Source organism: Calonectris borealis, chromosome 7 (assembly GCF_964195595.1).
Source record: "Calonectris borealis chromosome 7, bCalBor7.hap1.2, whole genome shotgun sequence".
Classification (NCBI taxonomy): domain Eukaryota; kingdom Metazoa; phylum Chordata; class Aves; order Procellariiformes; family Procellariidae; genus Calonectris; species Calonectris borealis.
In genome coordinates, this window is record NC_134318.1 from 39522383 (window position 1) to 39544102 (window position 21720).

Sequence of the window (21720 nt, forward strand, 5' to 3'; positions counted from 1 at the left end):
GGTGGCCCTCGCGTCGCAGGGGCGGGACGGGGGCCGGGCCGGGCAGGGAGCCAACATGGCGGCGGCGGGCCGTTGGCTGAGGAGCTGCGCGAAGGTGAAGCGGGGCGCCTGAGCGGGGTGGGCCCCCTTTTCTGCCGGGGCGCCGGCGTCCCCCGGTGCTTCCGAGCCTGTGGCCGCGCCTGTTGTCAGGGCGACGCCGGGTCCCGCCGGAGGGAGCGGCGGGCCGGGGGTTCCGGGCGCGGGGTGGTCCTGTCTCGCCTCTCACCTCTCGCCGGTTAAGGCTGCCGAGGGGCCGCCGAGCGCCGCGGTGAGGGCCAGGTGTGCGCGGCGCTGCCGAGGAGGCCCCCGCGTCTCTCCGGTCCCGCCTGTGGGAAGGGGGTGCCGCGTTCCGTCCGCGTTCACCACAGGCCGTGGCCTGCTGGGGACGAAAGCGGCTCCGGGGACGCGGCCGCCCGCCGCAGCAGCGGCCCCCGGGGAGCCGCTCGCTGGGGCTCGGAGCTGGCGGGGTGCGGGGTCTGCTCGGCCGTTGAAGTGCAGCTCCGCAGGGGGTGAGAGTGGGTTTGGAAAGCCCTTGTCTCCTTCTGTCTTGCGTTGGTTTTGTATGGAGGGGTGGTATTAGGTGAGTTCTGGCCAAGGAAAGTTCTTGCAAGTCTTGTGGAACGGCTTGTAGTTGGAGCAGCCCGTGGCTGATATGCCTGTGAGAAGACAGCACAGTTCTAGCAGCAGAGGTGCTTTGATATCTCCATTACTTACCTAAACAGACAAAAGATTTGTGGCATTGTAGGGGTAATCAAAAGACAAAGGAAACAAGCAGAAAACTTGGGTTTGTGCCACACGCTTTTGCTGTTCGAAGTGAGAAGACATGCTGGCCTGGGACCTTCTCGTGGCAGCTTGTGGGTGTGTTGTGACAATTGAAGTAAAGAAAACCAATGCCATAAGTGAGGGCAAGCAAGCTTCCTGTGATGGAGCTTCTCTGCTGAGAAATAGGAGCTGTATGGAAGCCAGCTGGGACAGATACAGGAGTGGAAGACATCAAGGAAAGCAAAGTGAGGTTAGGAAAATGTATTGCTTTGGCCTTTTTTTTTTTGTTTATATCTTAATGCTGCTGCCAGGTCCAGCAGCATTAAAATCTCGTTTTAGATTGTAAAACAAACAGAAGGAAACAAAAAGAACTGATCTCTAAAGAGTTGAGGCGGAGGTAAGAATTGAGATAAACAGAAAAATCAATGTTATCAGCAACCCAGAAACCAATTTTCAAATACTTGTGTTTAGTAAGGTAAGCAGCCTGTATCTTGTAGCAGCGTAAATCATTACCTTACCTACAGAAAAAGAAGGGGAAAAAAAGCAGGGAATCAGTATCAAAGCATTTGAGTAATGTACATGCACTTTAAATAACTATCTGAAGGTTAGTGATACTATATGACTGCATGACTTCTAAGAATAAAAATGTAAACAATAATGTAGTGACTTGATTTTTTTAATCTAAATGTTGAGATAAAAGATCATTTCTACACTGTGCTATTACTCTGGCATACCTGTGGGTTGCTGCTCTGTGTGTGGGTGTTGCCAATGTCGGTCCTGTCCCTTGGGGCCATCCTACCGGTTTTAAGGCTTTTCAAGGTAACCTTGTTATGAATATTCCTTTTGTCCTCTAGCGCCATCTCAATCAGGTATCAAACAAGCATTTATACACGTATGCTAAGGGCTGCCTTTGTTTCTCCTGCCGCGATAGGACACCTTTCTCTGCCACCCTGAAGTGAGTTGGTTGCAGTGGAAAAGCCTCCGAGTGAAAGCTCTGGGGAGGGGGGAAGACCTGGGGTGGTTTCCCCTAAGGGGGAGGGAGCTAAGGGACGGTCACTGTGAGCGCTGACTTTCTCAAAACCTTCGGCACTGTTGCTTGCTATAGTAACCTGTAACAAGCACTGAGCTGTTTACTGTGTTTGAAAGCTTCCGCTTGCTAGCCAGGCTATTAGCAGGTCACCTCAGCCAATGCAGCCCTGTGCACTTGGGCTTGACCTTGCTGAGGTGCTTTTAATCAAGTTTGTTCAGCTTACCATTTTCATGAAAGCATATGAGAAAAATCTGTGTATTTTTTGTGGTCTGCAAAACCTGTACTTCCCGCTTCGGACAGGGCAGAGTCCTCTGCTGCATTTAGTGATGTGTTCCCCTGCGTGGTCGATAATTCTACATCCAAGTGTCAGGTGCCGTCAAATGAAAGTAGAGGTAATCCCACAATACAGTTGTTGTTTCAACAGTACTGGCTTATTGCCTACCGAGCATACCTACTGGCAGCTTTTCAAAAAGTTTTGTATTCTTAAAAAGGCACTGTGCATTTTTCCTGATAGCTCTTGGTCAGTACTGGTGAAATAGTCTCAGTGATTCATCTTTGGTTATGCCACTATGAAAGAAAAATGCTCTTTTCTTTGCACTTGGAAATAAAGTAGTGGAAGAAGCAGGAGGATGTGTGATTTGTAATCCTATAACTGCTCAGGAAGCATACTGGTTTAAATATATATGTGTGTGTGTATATATAGGTTTTTCCTTCTCAGACCTTGCTAAGAATATGGACCTACACATGTGGGTGTTAAATAGTTTTATACGTTTGGGTGTTGAGTGACCCTACCGTAGCTGGATGTTCTGCAAATAATCCATTCCTGACTGACAGCTTCCAGAACATGATTGCCTTGGATTTTATTTGTATTAAAGCAACTCTTTCTTTGTTTTTGTGTGAATACCTACAGTGACTCCAGTAACTTAGTCTTTATTTGAAAGTGTAGCAGCTATTGCTGATCATCCAAACTTTGTATTGACGAATCAGCGCCACTAGTCAGTATTTGTTTTACGTGACCAGGGGTGTTGTGTGTGAATGAATGTTGAATGTTCACAGCAATGTTTGTTTTCTATATTGCCACTTCTTACTAATTTTTTTTGTCATGCATGACTGGTTGTGCTAAAGTCAGAGTTCCCTTACCGTAATAGACTTATGCATCTTGTCTCTAAGACAAAAGGAGTCCGTAGATCTGTTTACATCAGTTTTTCAGCCAGGGAGATGACACGTGTTGAAAGCCAACATGAAAGAGAGTGAATTATTAGAAGGATCAAAGGAATTTTTACTTCCTGACCCCAAAGTTTCTGCCATTTTTTGAGGAATGCTGCTATCACAGTGTGCATTGCAAAATTGTCCTGCGTTCTGTGAGCTAAATAGCAGTCTGGTTATGGCACAGTCAGTCGGTCTGCTTGCTGTGGGGTTAAGAACGCGTGCTGGCGAAAATGTATGTTGGCAGGCATATGCTCGTATATACGTTATTTTTATGGCACAGCTGTGTCTCTACTGGGGGCTTCTGTCAGCAGTTGTCTTGGTAAGGCATTAATATCTCCACATGTTACACTGACATAGCAATAGTGACGGATATGTGTAGCAAAGATCTGATCTGTAGACGTTAGCCACAGAATAAGTTGGGTTTTGGGAGCTATGAGAGCAAAGCCATTTTTCTGTCTCGCCTCTTGGGATCCATCAGTCGAACTGTGCTTCTTTTTTGATTACTGCTTTTCAGGAACAGATTTTGCAGCAGTTTAGCTACTGTTAGCCTGTTGCTTTTTGAGCCAGATCGTATTCATTCTGCTAACTTTTTTTAAAATCGTAAGAAATTATTCTGTGGTTAGAAAGTATATTAACTTTCAAACCAAATGTGTTCCTTTCTAAAGCCTGCTGTTACCTACTTGAGTAAGTCTTTGAACACTAAGTAGTTCATAGTTCTCCAAGGTACAAAACTAATTACCTGTCACAGTATTTGTGTCCACCCACCTGACAATCACTATGTGTAGCTTGCTCCCAAAAGCCACCGTCTGTTCTGTTCATTTTTGTGACTTTTGCCACATATGGCTTAACGCCATTCCCCCTATAGTAAAACACTCTGTAATATCTCTGCTGTCTTGGTTGGATAACCAATGCTGCTTGATATCATTTGAGATTGTTGTATGTGGACGAATGGGGAGAGCTTAAGCATAAATTACTCAATTTTAGTTCTTTCCTGTACTTATTTAATAAATCAACCAAATAAGACACATTAATTATTCATTACATAGTACTATCAACATACTAACTACAGGTTTTAAACTAACTATATAGAAATCAACTACACTGAAACACTCAAATGCCAGGGCTTTGTCTATGAAATGTGTGCTCACTCTGAAGATCATGAAGTGGTGGGTAAGAACTCAGTTTGAATACAAAAATCCACAGCGTTGTTAAAGTTACGTCCTTTCACAGCAAAATACCAATAATCCAGATGAAGTGCTATTAGATTGCTTTAGAAGCGAGAGTTGCTGGCCCCTAGAAAACCAGGGAGAAAGCTAAGGCTATCATTAAAGTTGACAGGTCTTCTGCAAAAAACATTCGTATGTCTATTTCACATTTACTCTTACCATATTTGTTAGTGAAGATATTAATGCTATCAAAATATACACTTACTACTATGAATATTGCAAAATCATCTATAAAAATAAATAATATCAGCAGGCTTTATTTGCTGTAAACAGTAGAATTGACTGAAATTAATGTTTGTGAATACTTTGTAGAAGAACATTGTGTTAGCAAACTTCCAGAAGGAAAGTTGTTTGGGGTTAAAAGAAGAGTAATTAAAGGCCATTGTCTTTTAGGACACTAGCGGGGGATTATATCTTCTCAAAAACCTTCAAACTAGGCATTAAACATAAGTTATATTTCCTATTCCGTTACTGAATAAAAAGACTGGATAAAACTGTGTATTGCTGTCTGTCTACAAATACAAATTCTATTAACTGTTCTGATGTTCTGTATTTATTGTCAACAGCTGAAAAAAAATATACCAGCATACTTGACTCCTTGGAGGACTTCTCCATGTGTCTTTAGATCCTCCAAATCGGAACTCATGCCAGATCTAGCCAGTGATGGAGTTGTCTGTGCTCCGCTTCAAACATTCACCGAAGAGGAGACAATGCTGAAAAATATGGGTACCTATTATCTGTGTGGTTAAAATTCAGAAATGTCTGACTAGAAGGGGAATTTCAGCTTAAAAAATTATTTTCATTATTTAATTATAGTTAAATGTTGAGTTTGTTGTGTGGGATTTTGCTTAATGTTAGTTGCTTTAGTTCAGAAGAGAAGAATGTAGTGTTCTTTTTCCATGTTACCATAGCGCAGTTCCACATACCACAGTGCGGTGTACTCTGCATAAATAAGTATTAGCTGTTTAAAACCGCTGCTGTCACAGAAGTGAAGTTGCCTGGCATTGACTCGCTCCCTTTCTAAAGTGTTTAGTTCAGCTACAGTTAGTTGCTCCGGCTGGTTTTCAGAGATTTCAAGTATTCCCAGAATGGTGACAGATGTGATGTGAGTGTCTGCAATGCAGCCAGGCCTGCACGGAGACGACAGCGTTTCAGAAAGGATCCTCGGAGCAAAGGTGAAAGAGTGAGGACCTGCACATCTGGGAGAGAGCTTATAAAAGGCTCTGGTTAAACAGGAACAGTCTTGCAGGATTTTGTGCAATCAAAATAACATGCGTTAAAGCCTGAGACCATCTTCCCAAACTGCAGATTTAATTTATAAAGAAATACAATACAGCTAACCAAATAAGGGATGTATTTGAAATATTTTCTATAATTTTTTTGGTCAACCGATGTTACATAAGTGTTGCTGAGATGCTTTCAAGGTTTCTGAATTTATAGGAAGTATTTGTTTCGGTTTAGAGAGTTGTAGCTGAGTTCAGAAAGCAATTATAATTAAGCCTTGTGGCACATTACCTTGTTTCACTTGGGCAACTTTTTGTCCTTTTATTAACTTGTCTGGGAGAGTCAGGGAATACGTGCATAACCTGTCAGAAGTACCATATTACTGTTATATTGATCTTCAAGTAGGGTGTTAGAATACTTACACGCTTTCTTTCTTTTCTTCATTGCAGTGACAAAATTTGCTCAGGAACGAGTTGCACCTTTGGTACAAAAAATGGATGAGAATTCGAAAATGGAAGACTCTGTAATACAGGGATTGTTTGAACAAGGGGTCTGAACACTTTTACTTAATCTTTTATTTGGAAAGTGACATCATTTTATGAATCTCTAGCTGTGGACTTTTTGGATTTTTAGATTAAAAGATTGAGGGATATAATTCAAATGGACTAATGAATCATTACAGATTTTGGATTTATCATCAGCAAGGCAACTCTCTCTTTTCTTTTACTGCATTATCACTTTCCATCTTTTCCTGTAGTATTCTTTCCATCTCTCCCACTCCCATACCACATTCTTCATCTTATCTTTGCGTTCCTTATCTCCCCTCCCCTTTTTTTTTTTTAATTGGATAAGCATAATTGCATAGAGTACTAGAACTGCCATGACTCTGATAAGTGTTGCTGGAAAAGGGTATCAGGAGTCCTCTATGTCTTTACTGGGCAACCACAAGGACTCACGTTGCAGATATTATTCCTGGATTCAATTTTAGCCTTTTCTGCTATCAAACCTAAAGCTTGTCTGTGTTTAGAATGTCATTTTATACAACAACTCTAAATATTAGACTTCTGTTGAGATTGCAATTGTTCTGGAAATTGTTCTAGTTATTTCTTGCATGAACTGATTATCAACTTCTGTGAAGAATTGTTAGTTTGTTGAGGGTATTGAAGGAACACAGGTCTTTGGGGAAGGATCTGTAAATACGTTCTGTGGTTTTTATTTTAATCTCTTAAGTATCAGCTTGGACTAACAAGTTGTTGACAAGAACTAACAGATTGATATATTTGCATCTTTTACATTTCAGCTGATGAGTATTGAGCTTGGGGAAGAATATGGAGGAACTGGAGCTTCATTTTTTTCAATCATACTGGTGGTAGAAGAATTGGCCAAAGTCGATCCAGCTGTAGCTCTTCTATGTGAACTCCAAAATACACTAACAAATAAGTTGTTTACCACATATGGAACAGAAGAACAAAAGAGAACTTACTTGCCCAGAGTCGCTAAAGATACAGTGAGTCAAAGTCTCACTTTACTGAACTATAATATAATTTTTAATAGTTAAGTAATGTTAGTGGGGTGGGTATTTTCAGTAACTAAATGGGTGACTGCAGCATTGGAAAATGCATGTGAACTTTGAAACACTGGTTAGAGCTGAGATCTGTGGTGATACAGATATATCCTGTCATCAGTAGCTGAGAGGTAAAAGTGGAAAGGCAGTTATTAGTTTCATTAAAATTTAATTTACTGTGGAAAAGAACTTTAAAGCAGTTGACTTTGAGAGACATGTAATTACATAGTGTTTCTATTCTTAATCTCCCTATCTGAAACTTAGTTACTTTGATGCAATAGTTTAAAATGTTTGAATTTAAGAGACTTGTGCTTGTTTATAACTATTTTCGTTGCAGAACTTGTTATATGTCGTGCCTGTGTGTTCAGTAAAAAATAAAATTAATTTTTCCCTTCAATTGACAGATAGGCAGTTTCTGTCTTTCGGAGGCTGGATCTGGCAGTGATGCTTTTTCTTTGAAGACTCGGGCTGAAAAGAAAGGAGACTACTATATTATCAATGGCTCAAAGATGTGGATTAGCTTAGCAGAACACGCAGGAGTTTTCTTTGTGATGGCAAATACAGATCCGTCCTTAGTAAGTTGCTAAAGAATAGTTGCATTTCAGTGACAGCTGATTATATATGGAACTATGGATTTTATATTAATAATCTGATGTTAAAGGTTAATATTCTTTGAACCTTTCCCTAGCTGACAGCAAACCTTTAACAATATTTCCCAACAAAAAATGAGAACTTGCTGAGCAATTTAATAAATTCCTTCCACCAGGGAAAACAAAAATGTCAGTATCATAATTGCTTAGATGAAGAGCACAGCATGCATTGGTATTATTCTGAGTAACGGAAGAACAGCTAGTCTAAGTCTTTCCAACTCTTCTGACTTAACTGACAAGTTGCTGTTGTTAAAAGGTAAAATAGAGCTTAGGGGACATGCACTGGAAAACTAACAAGAATACAACAGCAAAGTATTTTCAGGAAAAAAAATACATAGCTGAATATGCATGTTTCAAGTTTTGTCACCAATTTGGATATAGATAGTAGATTCGGAAAAGTCAACTGCAGTCTTTAAAATGTACTCTACCAATACGGTAGAATGTTAATCAAATACAAAACTAAATTGTTTAAAATTTTTACTTATTTTTTAAATTTCTTCCAGTATCTCTTTCTTAAAAGTTTAACTTGAAGATACTTATTTTTAAAATCAAAATTTCAGGTTTTGCCTAAATAAGAAGAGGGGTTTTTCTTTCATTGTATCGAACAATTGAATATCATGTCGCTTTCTGAATTTTTATTGATTTCTTCACAAGGTGGTGGGTGATTTCAGTACTACATATAATGAAAATATATTTGATAAACCAGTTTCTGTATTTGTTAACTGCTGTGCATTGCCTTATAATCTGGAGTTGTTTCTGTATTAGTGCAACATTTTAAAAATATATAGTACATTGTCTTTTTAAAGTTAGAAATTTGCTTTTAAATATTCAAGAAGGAGATTAGAAGTCAATGCTGCTCAAAGATTAAATAACAGTTAATGTCGGCATAAATGAGAGAACAGACCAGTGTAGAATTGTGTACTGAAATACGCACTCTGCACTAACAGCTCCCCTTTGGTGAGATGGGTTGTTACTGAGGTGCGATTGAAACAGCAGCCTTCTCTTCAATAAGAGGCAACTCTTCCAGAAGAACCACAGGACTTTTCCTGCCTCTCAGTGTCACCCTCTTAGTGAGAGTAGGTGCTGTGGATGTTAAGGACAGGAAGAGATCGAAACATGGCCAAGAACACCTCGCATTTCTGTCTCCTGGACCTTGTAGTATGTTGTATAAGACCACTACTGCGGTTCTGGCTGGGGGAAATGCTGAGGAAGCAAGAATGAGCGGTGGAAAGGGGAGAGAATTGGGAATAAGAACTACACAGATGGAAAAAGAGAAAGTGACAGCTATCAGGAATCACTGTTCTGTACTTCAAAAATCTAGTTTAAGGCTCAAAAGATGTGAAGATTGTAAGCCTGTATGTAGGAGATGCCAGAATTTAGATTGGCTATACAATCTATATGTTGTCGCATGCATTATTTAGTGTCCTGTCCAAATCATTATCTGAATACTGAATCAACTCTTTGAGCTTTTTGATAACAACCATCATAATGATTTCAGACTACTTTATTAATTATATTCCCACTACGTCTCTAAAGTGAAGAAACAGTGATGTCAATGTTCCGCAAACTGGAATCACAAGGAGAATGCGTGCACCAATTCTGGGTGTTAGATTAGGTCTGTTATAATACGTACAATTATACTGCACTTTGAATATTCAAGCACAGTTCCCAGAGATGCCAGTCTCATCAGTCAGTGCTCTTTGGACAACCTTGAAAGGAAGAGCATATATGCAGCCTTCCATGAGAAGAGTAGCTGAAGTAATTGGGCTTAAGTAAAATCATGCATCCTATAGAATCATCTGACATGGGTTTAGAGCTGTTATTTGTTTGACCGCTTTAGTCTAAAGATACCCTATGTCTTCTTGCAGTCCATTGTTTGACCGTGGCGTATGTTCCAACAGCAAGCAGTAACTTCACTGCACAGCAATAACTTGCTTTCCCATCAATTTCCAGTACAGACAGGCACTACAGTCCTGTCTGTTTCATTTGCATAATACCAGTCCCCTGTCTTATCAAGAGAACTGTTAAGGTTGTTCTGATTATGTTTTCCACATGGAATATTTTAATAGGAAGGTATCTCTGGCCTTTGTTAAACCATAATTAGCAGACATAGAGGGAACAGATGACGGTGCCAGTGTTTTATTTAGTAATACAGTATTAAGCAGGTGTAAAATTTCAGTAGTGGAATGAGACATTTAGACCACCATTTGGTGATACTAGTATAAAAACCAGTTCTTGATTAATTTTTAATTCGTCCTAGGGATACAGGGGAATTACATGCTTCATAGTAGATCGCAACACGGAGGGACTACATGTAGGGAAGAAGGAGGACAAGCTTGGAATCAGAGCGTCTTCCACCTGCCCAGTAACATTTGAAAACGTTAAGGTATTGTAAGTTGTTTAGCTATTGAAACATAATTTGTGTATAATTGGAGCTTGACCACATATAAGGAAAGAATGTTAACTAAATTCCCAATTTTTTTTTTCCTTAGACATACTGATTGTTTGGTATATTTTAACTTTTTCCTCCCTATTCTTTCACGGTAGTCTTGGGGAGGGTTGGGTTTCTTCAATTTTGATACAGTTTTTCTCAATCATCAGTTTATAATCACATGTATCAGGAAATGTTCAAATCAGATATTCTAGGAATCAAATGTCTGGTTTATGTTTTATGCCTTCACTTATGAGGAACATTAAATAAAACATGTACACTGATTCACCTGTGAACCGTACTAGCAGCTGCAAAGCAGAATAGAAGAGGAATAATTGAGTGGTTTTATTCTTTAGGTTCCTGAGACCAATATCCTGGGACAGGTTGGACAAGGCTATAAGTATGCAATTGGAATGCTAAATACTGGCAGAATAGGTATCGCTGCACAGGTGGGTAATTTTGTTTAATACTGAATACAACCAGTATATAACTTTGAATTTGGATTGACATTTACAAAATTTTTAAAGCTAATAAGAATAAACGGTTTAGAAAATACTTTATTAAAAACTAAATTGCCACTAGATGTCACTATACCTGTATCTAAGTTACAGTAAAATACTGAAAAAACTGTAAATGGTAAAAGTCTCTTTCGGTGGCATAAGCGATAGACTTAGAAAACATTACATGGCAATTAGTTTGTCTTTGATTGTTAACTTATTGCTACTGAAGTATATCAACATTTTTATCTTCCATTATGCAAATTTATTTTACAAAGAAAACTAGCTTTGGAAAATATAACACATTGAAATGTATAATATTAATGCTTCCAACTGTGATTGTATGGGATTGGCAATTGACCTTATGCTAACTGATGTTTTTCCAACACGTTATTTTTAAAAGTCAACTTGTTTTTAAAATGAATATGATTTTTTATAGCAGAAGTGTCCTAGTTCATTGTTGTGTTTGAAAATTGCACCTTAGGCATCTTAGGGGAAAATATTTGCTGATCTTGGAGTTATTTCAAAATGTTGTATGTTTGGATCAGTTTGGATCTCAGATTGCTGCTGATTTCAGTGGAAATCAGGTTCAGCCCTGTGATGGCTTTTCCATCATTTCTAAAGATTATCTGTGGTTAAACTTTGTCTGATATGGCATTTAAAAACTAGGGCTGTGGGCCCCATTGTTCCCAGAGATACAAATAATATAGAGGCTGTGGCAGTAAAATACATGGTCTGGATTTTACTCTTAATTACTCCCAGTTACACTTATAACCTAATTAAAAGTTAAGGTCAGGTAGTTGTTGTATCTTAGTTACTGCTTTCTTGGCACCTTCAAATGAAGAGAAGTGTATTTGAATGTACAAGAACAGCAGTTCTAAAGCCCTGTAGTACTGAATTTAGTTTCACAGTAGTAATGGTTTTAAAAGGTAATGAACATCTTATAAAATGTAACTGTGGCTGTGAAAACAGTTTCGGGTAGTTTTAGTGCAAGGTAGCTGCATATATTGTTACAGGTGCTGAAGTTGATATATTTGGTTCATCTATATGAGTTTATATAAGAAGGCAACCAATCTGATTAGCAGCAGAGTGTATTATTTTCTTATGTTCTTTTCCCACATACTCATTTTCCTGTGTATTGTGTGTTTTTTTCTAGAATCTTAAATGATTAAGGAGTAGATGTCTGAACCCAGTCAGAGTCATGTTTTTATCTTCTTGGGGCCCTTGGCTTTCAGCTTAATGTGTGGGTCTATCCAAAAATACCCATACACTATTGTACATCATTAAAAGTAGTTGGACATAAGCTGCTTGATGGGACAGCTGACTGCCACGTTGTAGTATCCCGTCTTGACTTCGAAAAGTTTTAGGAGATTCCGATTTTACCATATACTGTTACCTTGCTTTTTGATAGTTCTTCATGCCATTCATTTCCCTTTGGTTTTTTTTTCTTGTTTGATGCTTCCCCTAATCTAATTTCCTATCTTGGTTTTTCCTAGGAAAGAAGCTAGGTAGGAAGAATACATTCAGATGGATGGTAGTTATATAATGAAACCAACTGATCTTATTTACTAATAGCTATAGATTCCCACATATATGAAAGGCAGGGTCCTTTCTTTACTATCTTGTTTGGAATGGAATACATTTCTCAAAATTTGGTAGTTAAAAAAACTTAAAACTAGTTTACTTTCCAGATTTCCTAATGTTTCTTTAAGCTAACAAATCAGACACTAGGGTAGATGCGAGTTATTTCTTTTAAAATGTTCATGTGTAGTTTTCCCAGATGTAATCCTCCAAGATAATAATTCTATTTTGCTGTCTGCTGCTGAGTGAAGAGAGTGTGTGAAAAGACAATGGATCTTCTAAAATTGTTCCATTGAGTTGGTTTTTTTTCTAGAAAATGCTGGAACGAATGTTATCTCTCCTTTCATTATACTGATTTTCTAGCTTCTGAAATAAATTGCTAATTCTGACAGTCTAGTGTCTTCTATAAAATGAGAAATTATTTTTATTATGAAAATTGCTTAGAATAATCATTCGAAGTATTTTTCCTTTAATAGTATAATGTAGATCTATAGATGTTTAGTTTACAGTAATTTCCCCAAGTAATTAAGAATTTTCCTAGAAACACTTAATATTTGTGCAATCACATTTGACCCATAACTTTTGTTCAAAAATTAATGATAGTGTTCTCATAAATATCTTACCTTTAGTAAGAAAGTTTCTTTCAGGAATGGAATAGTATGGAACAGGCTTATTCCTCAAAGATTGGGTGTTTTATTGTCCTAATTCACCTCAATATGTCTTATTTCTTACAGATGTTAGGACTGGCACAAGGGTGTTTTGACCATACGATTCCCTATACAAAGGAGAGAGTCCAGTTTGGGAAAAGCGTATTCGATTTCCAGGTACTTGCTAATGAACGCATGGGAAGTTTCCTCCAAGAGAGTAGTAGTTACCACAGTAGATTAAGTCAGTAAAATGAGTCATGGGATTTGCATAATTTGTGCTCCACCTTGTGTCATGTCTCTATTTCTCAGTATTTGAAAAGAATTTTTCAAATTAATTTCAGATGAGCATTCATCTGCCATGTAAAATATATAAATTCAGTGCTATGTGCCTTTGCAAGTACCGTATAAATCATTTAAAACTTCAAAACATTGTTAACATAACTCCCTTTCCTTGATAGTATATTCACTGCCTTTGAAAATAATACACATAGAACTCCTTTCTCTTCTGATTTTAATATCACAGTATGTTGAATGTGTTCCAGTTTTTATAACCTTTCATGAGATGTGGGGGAACACCTTTTTTTGGAGACACTAGAAATTATAAAAAGATGAGGAAAACTGATTGAATTATTAGATTTTCTGTGTTACACAAAGACATTTAGTTTTCATGATAATATCTGTATCTTAAAATGAAAAAGACTTTTTGTTGCAAAAATGATGTATAGTTTAATGAGGAAGATATATAATTGTAATTACTATAGTAATTTTCTTGTTAAAAGAAATTTACATCTCGGATGAAGGGAAGGAACATTAGTACTACTCATAATTTATACAAATTTTAGGAAGCACGCACAGATATCTAGGAAATTATCGGAACTGCGTCTTTTGAATGGGAAATGGAATTTATAATTGCGGAATCATTTTGTTATTTTGACCTGCATATATATTTCTGCAAATTTTAGGGAGCAGTGTTAATGTTCTAATAAGATGAAAGATTTCATTGTGTTTTAGGAGCAAGTTAGGCAACTAAATGTTCATTTTCAATCACCATAATGTTTGAGTCTCCTTAAGTAAACCTATTCTTCTGCAATACCTACCATTTAGAGGTGAGCTCCATCACCTTTTTCCTTCCCTTTGAATCCATTCATCAGTCACATTCTCTAGACTTTTATGCTGCTTCTAACTCTTGTCTCGTGGTGATGGGACATGGGAAGAAGTGGTTGTCACCATGCTATTTCTCCACTTGCTTAAGAGGTACTTTTTCCAAGTTTTTCTCAGTTAAGCTCACAGCTTTGACCTACCTGTGTCTCTGTGGTGCTGAGGAGAACATTAAGATTTGGCTGAAATTTTTCTTGATATTTATGGGTGCACACAGGTTCATGTTCGACCCTCCTGTCCAGCCAGTCAGGGAAGAAGTTCCCCAGTACTCCTGAGTCCAAGAAGAGGGAAGGAGAAAATAGTTCCTAAAAGGACCTTGGTGGTCCAGAGGTTTTCCAACGTCGATGTCATAGATGCAGAGATGTGCAGACTTACTAGTCCATCTAGATTTTGTATTTTTATTTTAAAGTGTAGGTATGTTCCTTGTGAAAAGAATGGTTCTTGCTAAAATTTCCAGTTGAGTACTAGATAGTGGTTCGGTCTGACTTGTGGCTTATTACAGGGGATGCAACATCAGATAGCTCAGGTGGCCACGCAGTTGGAGGCGGCGAGGTTGCTGACCTACAACGCAGCCCGTCTTGCGGAAACAGGAAGGCCGTTCATAAAGGAGGCCAGCATGGCCAAATACTACGCTGCTGAGGTAACTTGCAGTTTCTTTATTTAGTGGATTTATTTCACTGCTGTTTAAATGTTTCTTCTGTTACAGAATGTGTAACTTTTAATTCATGTTTTGCTGTGGCGATGTGTGGATGTATATTTACCTTGTTTCTCATCTCAGTCCATGTATGGAATATAAAGTAGGCCGCCAAAGAATAAACTTCCCACGCCCCTAAATAAAATTTTGAAAAACAAGTAACAACATTAAAAGAGAAAGTGAATTAGTATTTTCACTCATCTAGAGAGATCTCATTTTCTCAGAATTCTCTTTTTGTGGCTGAAGAGATGGCATGGTGAGACGTCAGTTGTGACCATTTCAACTCCGCTGGTCACAACTGCGAATCTTAATATGATTCAAAACTGGATTGCTTCTGCCTCTTTGTAATTGCTGTCTTGCATACCGCTGCTAGTCTTTTTCATAGTGCAGCGTATGAACTGTTGCAGTAGCAGTTAGTGAATTCTTGACGTCCTCTGATTTAGAAAAATGTCATTTTTATTCTAAAATAACTTGCATAAATAAGATGAATACAAAAATATCAGTCCTTCCTCTTCCCACTTGTTCTAGTTTCTGCTTTAATTACTGTTTTGGTTTTGCTTTAAATAGCTACAAAGAATAAGATTTACTACCACCTGCATGAAGTTGGATCCCGAAATTGTAACTCTGAAACTATTTTCATAGGTTGCAACACTGACAACTAGTAAATGTATTGAATGGATGGGTGGCGTTGGATTCACAAAAAATTATCCAATAGAAAAGTACTATCGTGACTGCAAGATAGGTGAGTGATTGTTTCTTAACAAGTATTTCTTGTAGCATTAGTAGTATTAAAGTTTGGGGATGAATGACTGGCTATTTTTTTAAAATATTTTTTTCCCTGAGACTGTAATCAACACTAATTCAAAGGCTGAAATATAAGAAGGTAAAACTTTAGGTATAAATACCTGTGTATGTAAGGCTAGTTAAAATGTTTGATACTAATAAAATATAGACACACACATTGTGTCCCATTCTATTAAAAAAAATTCCAGTTCAAAAAAATTGAAAACACTTTCTTTGGCTTTAAGATCTGAATCTATGTGGACTTTTATTTTCAAGACTTCCTTGTTTGCCATTATAATCCTTGGACCAAACAGTTTGACATTTCTAACAATATTACCCTCTGACTCTTATTGCTGATAGCATTTCTAAATACTTCATTTTTGTTGGGTGTTTAGGAATTGCTTTTCAGGAAAATGTCTTGTCATTATGTTGTACCAGCAGAAGAGTATTTTAATTGTTGCAGATAATAAAATATGAACATTTATGTAAATAATAATTCTGTTTCTAGAACTTGCTCTGTAAAGCTTCACTTCATAATTGTAAATGTTCTAACTGGACTGTTAGAACAATATCTTGGTCTCTCTTCATATACTCACCGTGGTTTTATAGTCTTCTAATTTATTTTCTTCTGATTTCAGGTACAATATATGAAGGAACTTCAAATATCCAGTTGAGCACCATTGCAAAAAGCTTAGCACAGGAGTACTGAAACCATAAGGACTTCTTGACTGTTGACGGAAATTATTTCACTGAACATTCATTGTGAATTACACATTTATTTGTAATTATAAAAATCATAAATAAGAATACATCATTACAGACAAAATCGTAAGGAAAACCATGAACTCCCCATTTCAGGACAGTGAGCGTGTAATTCATGCGAAATCATGAATTCCACATTCAAATCCAAATCATGGGTTAAAAGTGTCTCTTTCTGCCTGAGAGACTTCTAAGCTAAGACATTGGCTGAAATTATTTTGTAGCTTTAGGTTATACAAACAGTGCATCTTCACTTCGAGATTTCAAAGTGAAAAGAAAAGAAGCCAAATCCTTGGCTTGCCTGTTGTGAAAGGCTCTGTTAAGCCACCTGGGAGAAAGGACTCTACACGTGCAGCAGAACTGTTGCATGGCGTGAAGCTGCGGTTTGTTTGTGGTGCCCTTTATTAGCATGGGGTACAGGAGGGGTGTGTGGAAAGAGATAGAAGTGATGGTTTCCTCTCTCCCGGGTGGAGCGGTGTCTGTGGAGCTGCTGTAATTGGAGTAATTTTTATAGTAGCCCTTAGTGTGCTCTTAAGTATATCTTGGTAATTAAGCCCTTCCAGCCCCAATTTGTAGTACTGAAAGGTGGATAATATCTACCTCCCTTTCCAGCCTTCACAGCTGTTAAGGGTTTTAATCTAAGAGGCTATTTATAGTTCTCCTTTCATAAAAGGTTGAGTTGAAATCTTTGTGAAATGGGGTTAAAAAAGCTCTAGTAGTTCTGCAGAAAGACAGAGATATAAGCTAGGTAATAGGAATGCTGTGATACTACCTCACAGTGGCCTTTCCGTGTTCAATGCTTTTACAAACTTCAATCCTCAGAGCCTTCCTGGGGGTTAGGGAGGGACTGCTAATTCGCAGCCTAGGAAATTCGCTCGTGGAAGTTAGTGGTTCTCTAGCAAAGTTTGTCTCCTTTTGAGAGAGAGAGGAAGCGGGGGGGGGTTGAGAAGTATTTGCGTTTTTATCCCTCTCTGTTTACTTTAAAATTAGACATTTTATTTACGGCAGAAACCTCTTCAGTGCTGGAGAACTAATTAACTAAGAATCAAGAGACGGAGAGCTTAATATATGAAAAATCATTATAATTGCTGTAATTGGCAATTTGTTTCAAGTGTTTTGGGGAGGGAAGGATTGGTTTTCTGGTTTTGGCTGACTTAGAAGAATCTCATTTTTAAAGCTTGCTAGTCACTGATGATTCATTTCGAGTGGAGCTTAGAATGTTACAGGCTGAGACTGCCAAAGAATTTTCTAGCAAAACTAGGGTAAATGGCACTTAACAAGTATGATTTTGTGAAACAAGCAGACTGCAGTGCCTTATACAAAGAAACAAGCAAGGAAGAAAAGCAGTATTAAAAAGTTTTCTGACTTTCTGTCAGCTTCAAGGGGAAGTAACTACTTTAGTGAATTACTCCCCCTACATACGTGCTTTGCCTGTTGATAGGCGAAGAATTAATGTGGTAATTATCCTTATGCCAATAAAAAAAGGCCCCCCCATATCAGTTTGGTCAACAGCTTTGAGGTTTTTAAAAATACAAGAGTAGGAGGGTAGACTAGATGATTTCTGAAGTTTTATTCTAGCATTAATATTATTATTATTGTTGTTGTTGTTGTTATCATTATTATCATTATCATTATTAATGCATTTCAGGTTGTTTGCAGACTTTCTTTCAACTGAATTGTAACGGCTGGGGAGATTGTTAGGCTAGAATTAAGACTACAGACACCACAACAGTTAATTACAGTTATTCTGCTCGGCATAGTTTATCTGGAGTCTAAAATTATCATAACTGTACTACAAAATGTTTGACTTAGCATTGATTAATGTGATGAGTTGTGCTAATGTGAGGCAGTCCTTAGCTGCAGCCGTTTAGCCTGCTTTGCTAACATGAGTGTCAGCAGAGATCAGGTTTTGATTCATACTGTTTGTCTCCTAGTTTGAGATACTATCTTAACTTGGCTTCTGCAGTTTTGCGTGAGGCTAGGAAGTGAGTGGCAATACTTAACTGACTTAATATAGTGCTAAAAGCAAACCCTTTATGGAGGAAGGTGCTCTTTGAAGGACTGTTAAAGGCCTGATATCCAGGATTATGTAAAAGGACTGTCTGTTTTTGTAGAACTGTGTCAGGCATCCATTTGAAAAAATAATCAAGAAAAAATCAAAATAATGTGATTTCCTACAGTCTGAACTTGGATGCCATAGTCCAGGAAACAACCTGAACAGCCTCATCAGCTACTCAACAGTTCTTCTCAGAAAAGCAAGGTCAAGCCTTTAACTAATGTTACAGCTGTAAATATTTCACATGTCTCAGTTCTATATGCTGTATTCTATACAGAGTAACTTTTGTGAAATGTATGTATTGTATTTGATTTTTGTCCACAAAATTCTGTGGAGGAATATGCGCACAAATTAATTATAACCACTGAGTTTCTTTCATCGTTGTTTTAAAAGGGCACATACCTCTGTGGAGAGCTATTCTGGTCGCTGACTCCAGGAAGAGTTAACCTGTTTAAGTCTGATTCCATTGCTGCACTAATGCAGACGTTGGTTTAGTATTAAGATGTGCTGTGCTGTTGTCCAGGAGCTCTTAAGAGCTGCCTGTGCTCCCCGCCCCTAGTTCAGTTTGGGACAGGCATTTATGGATTGTCATAAATTGCGTTTCTACATTTGGCACTGTGAGCACAGGGCTGTTGATGGTGGCTGGCTGCACCAGTAGGTGTAGGGCTGCAGAGCTGGCGTTGTGAACGCTGTGAGGCTTTCTGTTCTCCTGACAGGACTCCAAGCTGCTTTATACACCATATGTATTTATATTAGTGAGTTTTCCCTTTATATGCCCTTAGTCAGCCCAGTCAATCTAGTCTACTGCCCTGGAACAGCATTTTCAGTATCAAATGTTGCATCTGGGCTTCCACAGTTAGAAGAAGAGACCTGTATTGAGAATGTATTAAAAGTGCCTGAATTTTATATTTGACTTGATACAGTGCTAATCCTGTACATCAGGTGATAGTTCTCTAATATAATCTGTCATTTTAAATTGTGTCCCAGATCTTGCAATTTTGGTACGGGGAGAGAATGAATATATCTTCTGTCAGGTTTCTTTAGTAGTATTGTGGTTTGTGATAAAGGTCTGAGGCAGGTTTCCACAGAAAGGTTTAATTGCTACATGGGAAATACTCAAATACAACATTTTATATAATGTTTTCTATGTTGTTGTTTTTTCTTTCATATTTTCTTTTCCCCATATAAAGATTGTGTTAGAAAAAGCTTATGTGAAATATAAAGTAATTGTTCACTGGGAGCCTTTCACTATGTAAAGAATTTTCTAATTAACATGTTACTGCATTTCCATTTGGAAATCTTTTGGTGAGAGACACATTTCAAGTTCTTCCTACCAAGCTAAGCTTGATTTGAAACACAGGCTGGTTCGAAAGCAGCTGTCTGACTTTCCGGAGCTTGCTTATTGAATACGTGAAAGCTGAAGAAACATTTTTCCTCAACCCCAGAATGTGTTCAGTGTACCACTGTGATAGATCTTCTCCTAAGAGAATTACGTGAAAGTGGTTAACAGCTACCACAAATACTTCATAAATATTTACCTGTTATGTTATCACTGTGCAAACTGTTGGCGGAGGCACAAATCAAGTGAGAGCAGACGGGCAGATGAATACATATTGTATGATTCCCAAAGAATTTTCACGTGATTTGTCATTTTATGTTGTATTGAAATACAGTTGTTGCGGAGCGTTTTGCAAGTTGTCGTCTCCTCTGAAGTGTAACTCCGTGGTCTAGGTCCAGGTGAGGAGGCATGGTTAGTCGTCTTACTCTTCCAGATTTGGCTGCCTAGAGCTACGTAGCGTGGTCGGCTGTACACGCAGGAGAGAGGAAGCAAGAGGTCTTTCCGAGCCCACACCAGAGAGAGTTAACCGTCAGTGCATAGTGAATCCAGAATTCCAGGCTAACAAATAGGAATTGCAATAATTATTTCAGTTAAATATGTCAGTTGTAAGATCAGTTGCTATAATTAACAAAGTCCAGCTTAGCGGCATTGAGGGAATTTCTCATTATCTGATACTAGAGACATTATTAAGCTGCTTTGAAATCTTGGCGTTTATTATCCTCTGAAAATATTCTGTTCATGTGCAATAACTGTCTAATACATTGGGTGACTAGAACTAACCACTGTGTTTCCTAATAGCTTGTTTCATAGATCAGAGCATTCAAATGTTGATTCGTATTGGTATATTAATGTTCAAAAGAACCTGCAATGTATAATGTAACATTTTTTTTGTTAAAATACTTTAAAATATAAATCAAAAAGATGTAGTCTCAACAGGCAGCAATAGCATTTTTATATATTCTTCTGTCTTTCAAGATCATTTGGATTTACATCTTTCTGAAACTATTTTTCCTCTGTGTATCTTACTAGCTGTAGAGCTCCTAATACTGGAAGACTATACCGATAAAGAAATCTCAAGGTGACTTCACTGAAGATCCTAAAGAAAAAGCACTCCCACCTGACAGAAAACTGTGTCTCAGTAGCCAAGTAACGAGCACTTTCAGAACTGGGTTTATTTAATATACAAAATTAGGACTTCTGAATGTGCAGAAACATATGTTCATCAAACATTTTGCAGAGATCTCTGAAAAAAGGAAAGCTATTACAAGCTGTAACCACTCTCTTACCAAAAAAAAAAAATTCTAATAGCAACAGGAAAACCTAAAATACAGCAATAAATCCCCAACTTCCACATTGGAGGCTTGTGTTATTTGGGGGTCACCTAACCAGGAAATCAGCATATATGGACTGAAAAGTAAATTCTGCTCTCTAACGAGCCAGACCTGGAGGTCTTACAGTCCGTTTGAAGTGTTACACAAACCATTGTCACAATTTGTGACAGTTTTAAAAACATCGGTTGTAAATCACCAGCTAAGGCAGGGCTGGACTGCTTTGGGTATGTTTAACGGAGGAGAGAAATCTACTTGCCAACATTAGGAGGACTTAAAATGAGCTTCGCTGGAGGGTCATGGTGGGAAAGCGCCCGTCAGTGGGAAGAGCTGAAACGGAGCGGTAGTGCTGGTTCGGTTTAGGGCCAAATGCAGGTTGGCAGATGAAGAAATGCCTTCATGTTTTCCAACTATGAGACGACTTTCCTAGCACAGATAGAACGAAGGGAAGAGCGGAGCTGCAATATGATGGGTTCATGTTGAATTTGTATCCCCTGCCTCCCTAGGTCCCGTAAGTTTGATTGTTTTTGTTTTGAAAAGTTTCCATTTTGGAGCCTGCAGGAGGACTCTGGTTGGGTCTCGCTTCGCAGGAAACAAGAAGCTCCGATACAGACATCCAGAGCTGATGTTCTCCTGGTTGAGGGGTTGCGTCCTGCCTTCTCTCACGAACGTTCAGCCAAGACTTTCAAACGATGACCCACCCGTCAGTTGAACAGAGTAATTTTCTGATCATCCTTTTCATC

At 38.3% G+C, this 21720-nt stretch overlaps 1 protein-coding gene across 1 annotated transcript; it reads left to right on the forward strand.

Annotated features, from left to right (window-relative positions):
- The first annotated feature begins 9 nt into the window (after positions 1 to 9).
- On the forward strand, positions 10 to 19457 carry ACADSB (acyl-CoA dehydrogenase short/branched chain). The gene is made up of 11 exons (XM_075155248.1): positions 10 to 94; positions 4833 to 4992; positions 5940 to 6040; positions 6791 to 6997; positions 7459 to 7629; positions 9965 to 10090; positions 10492 to 10584; positions 12948 to 13037; positions 14521 to 14658; positions 15355 to 15454; positions 16134 to 19457. The coding sequence occupies exons 1-11, from the start codon at positions 56 to 58 to the stop codon at positions 16202 to 16204; spliced, it is 1296 nt and encodes a 431-aa protein (XP_075011349.1). The 5' UTR covers positions 10 to 55; the 3' UTR covers positions 16205 to 19457.
- The last annotated feature ends 2263 nt before the right edge of the window (positions 19458 to 21720 follow it).

Coding starts and splice junctions, on each gene's coding strand:
- ACADSB (XM_075155248.1), top strand. CDS start 56: ATGGCGGCGGCGGGCCGTTGGCTGAGGAGCTGCGCGAAG. Junction 14,659..15,354: donor CCAAATACTACGCTGCTGAG/GTAACTTGCAGT, acceptor CTATTTTCATAG/GTTGCAACACTGACAACTAG. Junction 15,455..16,133: donor CTATCGTGACTGCAAGATAG/GTGAGTGATTGT, acceptor TTCTGATTTCAG/GTACAATATATGAAGGAACT.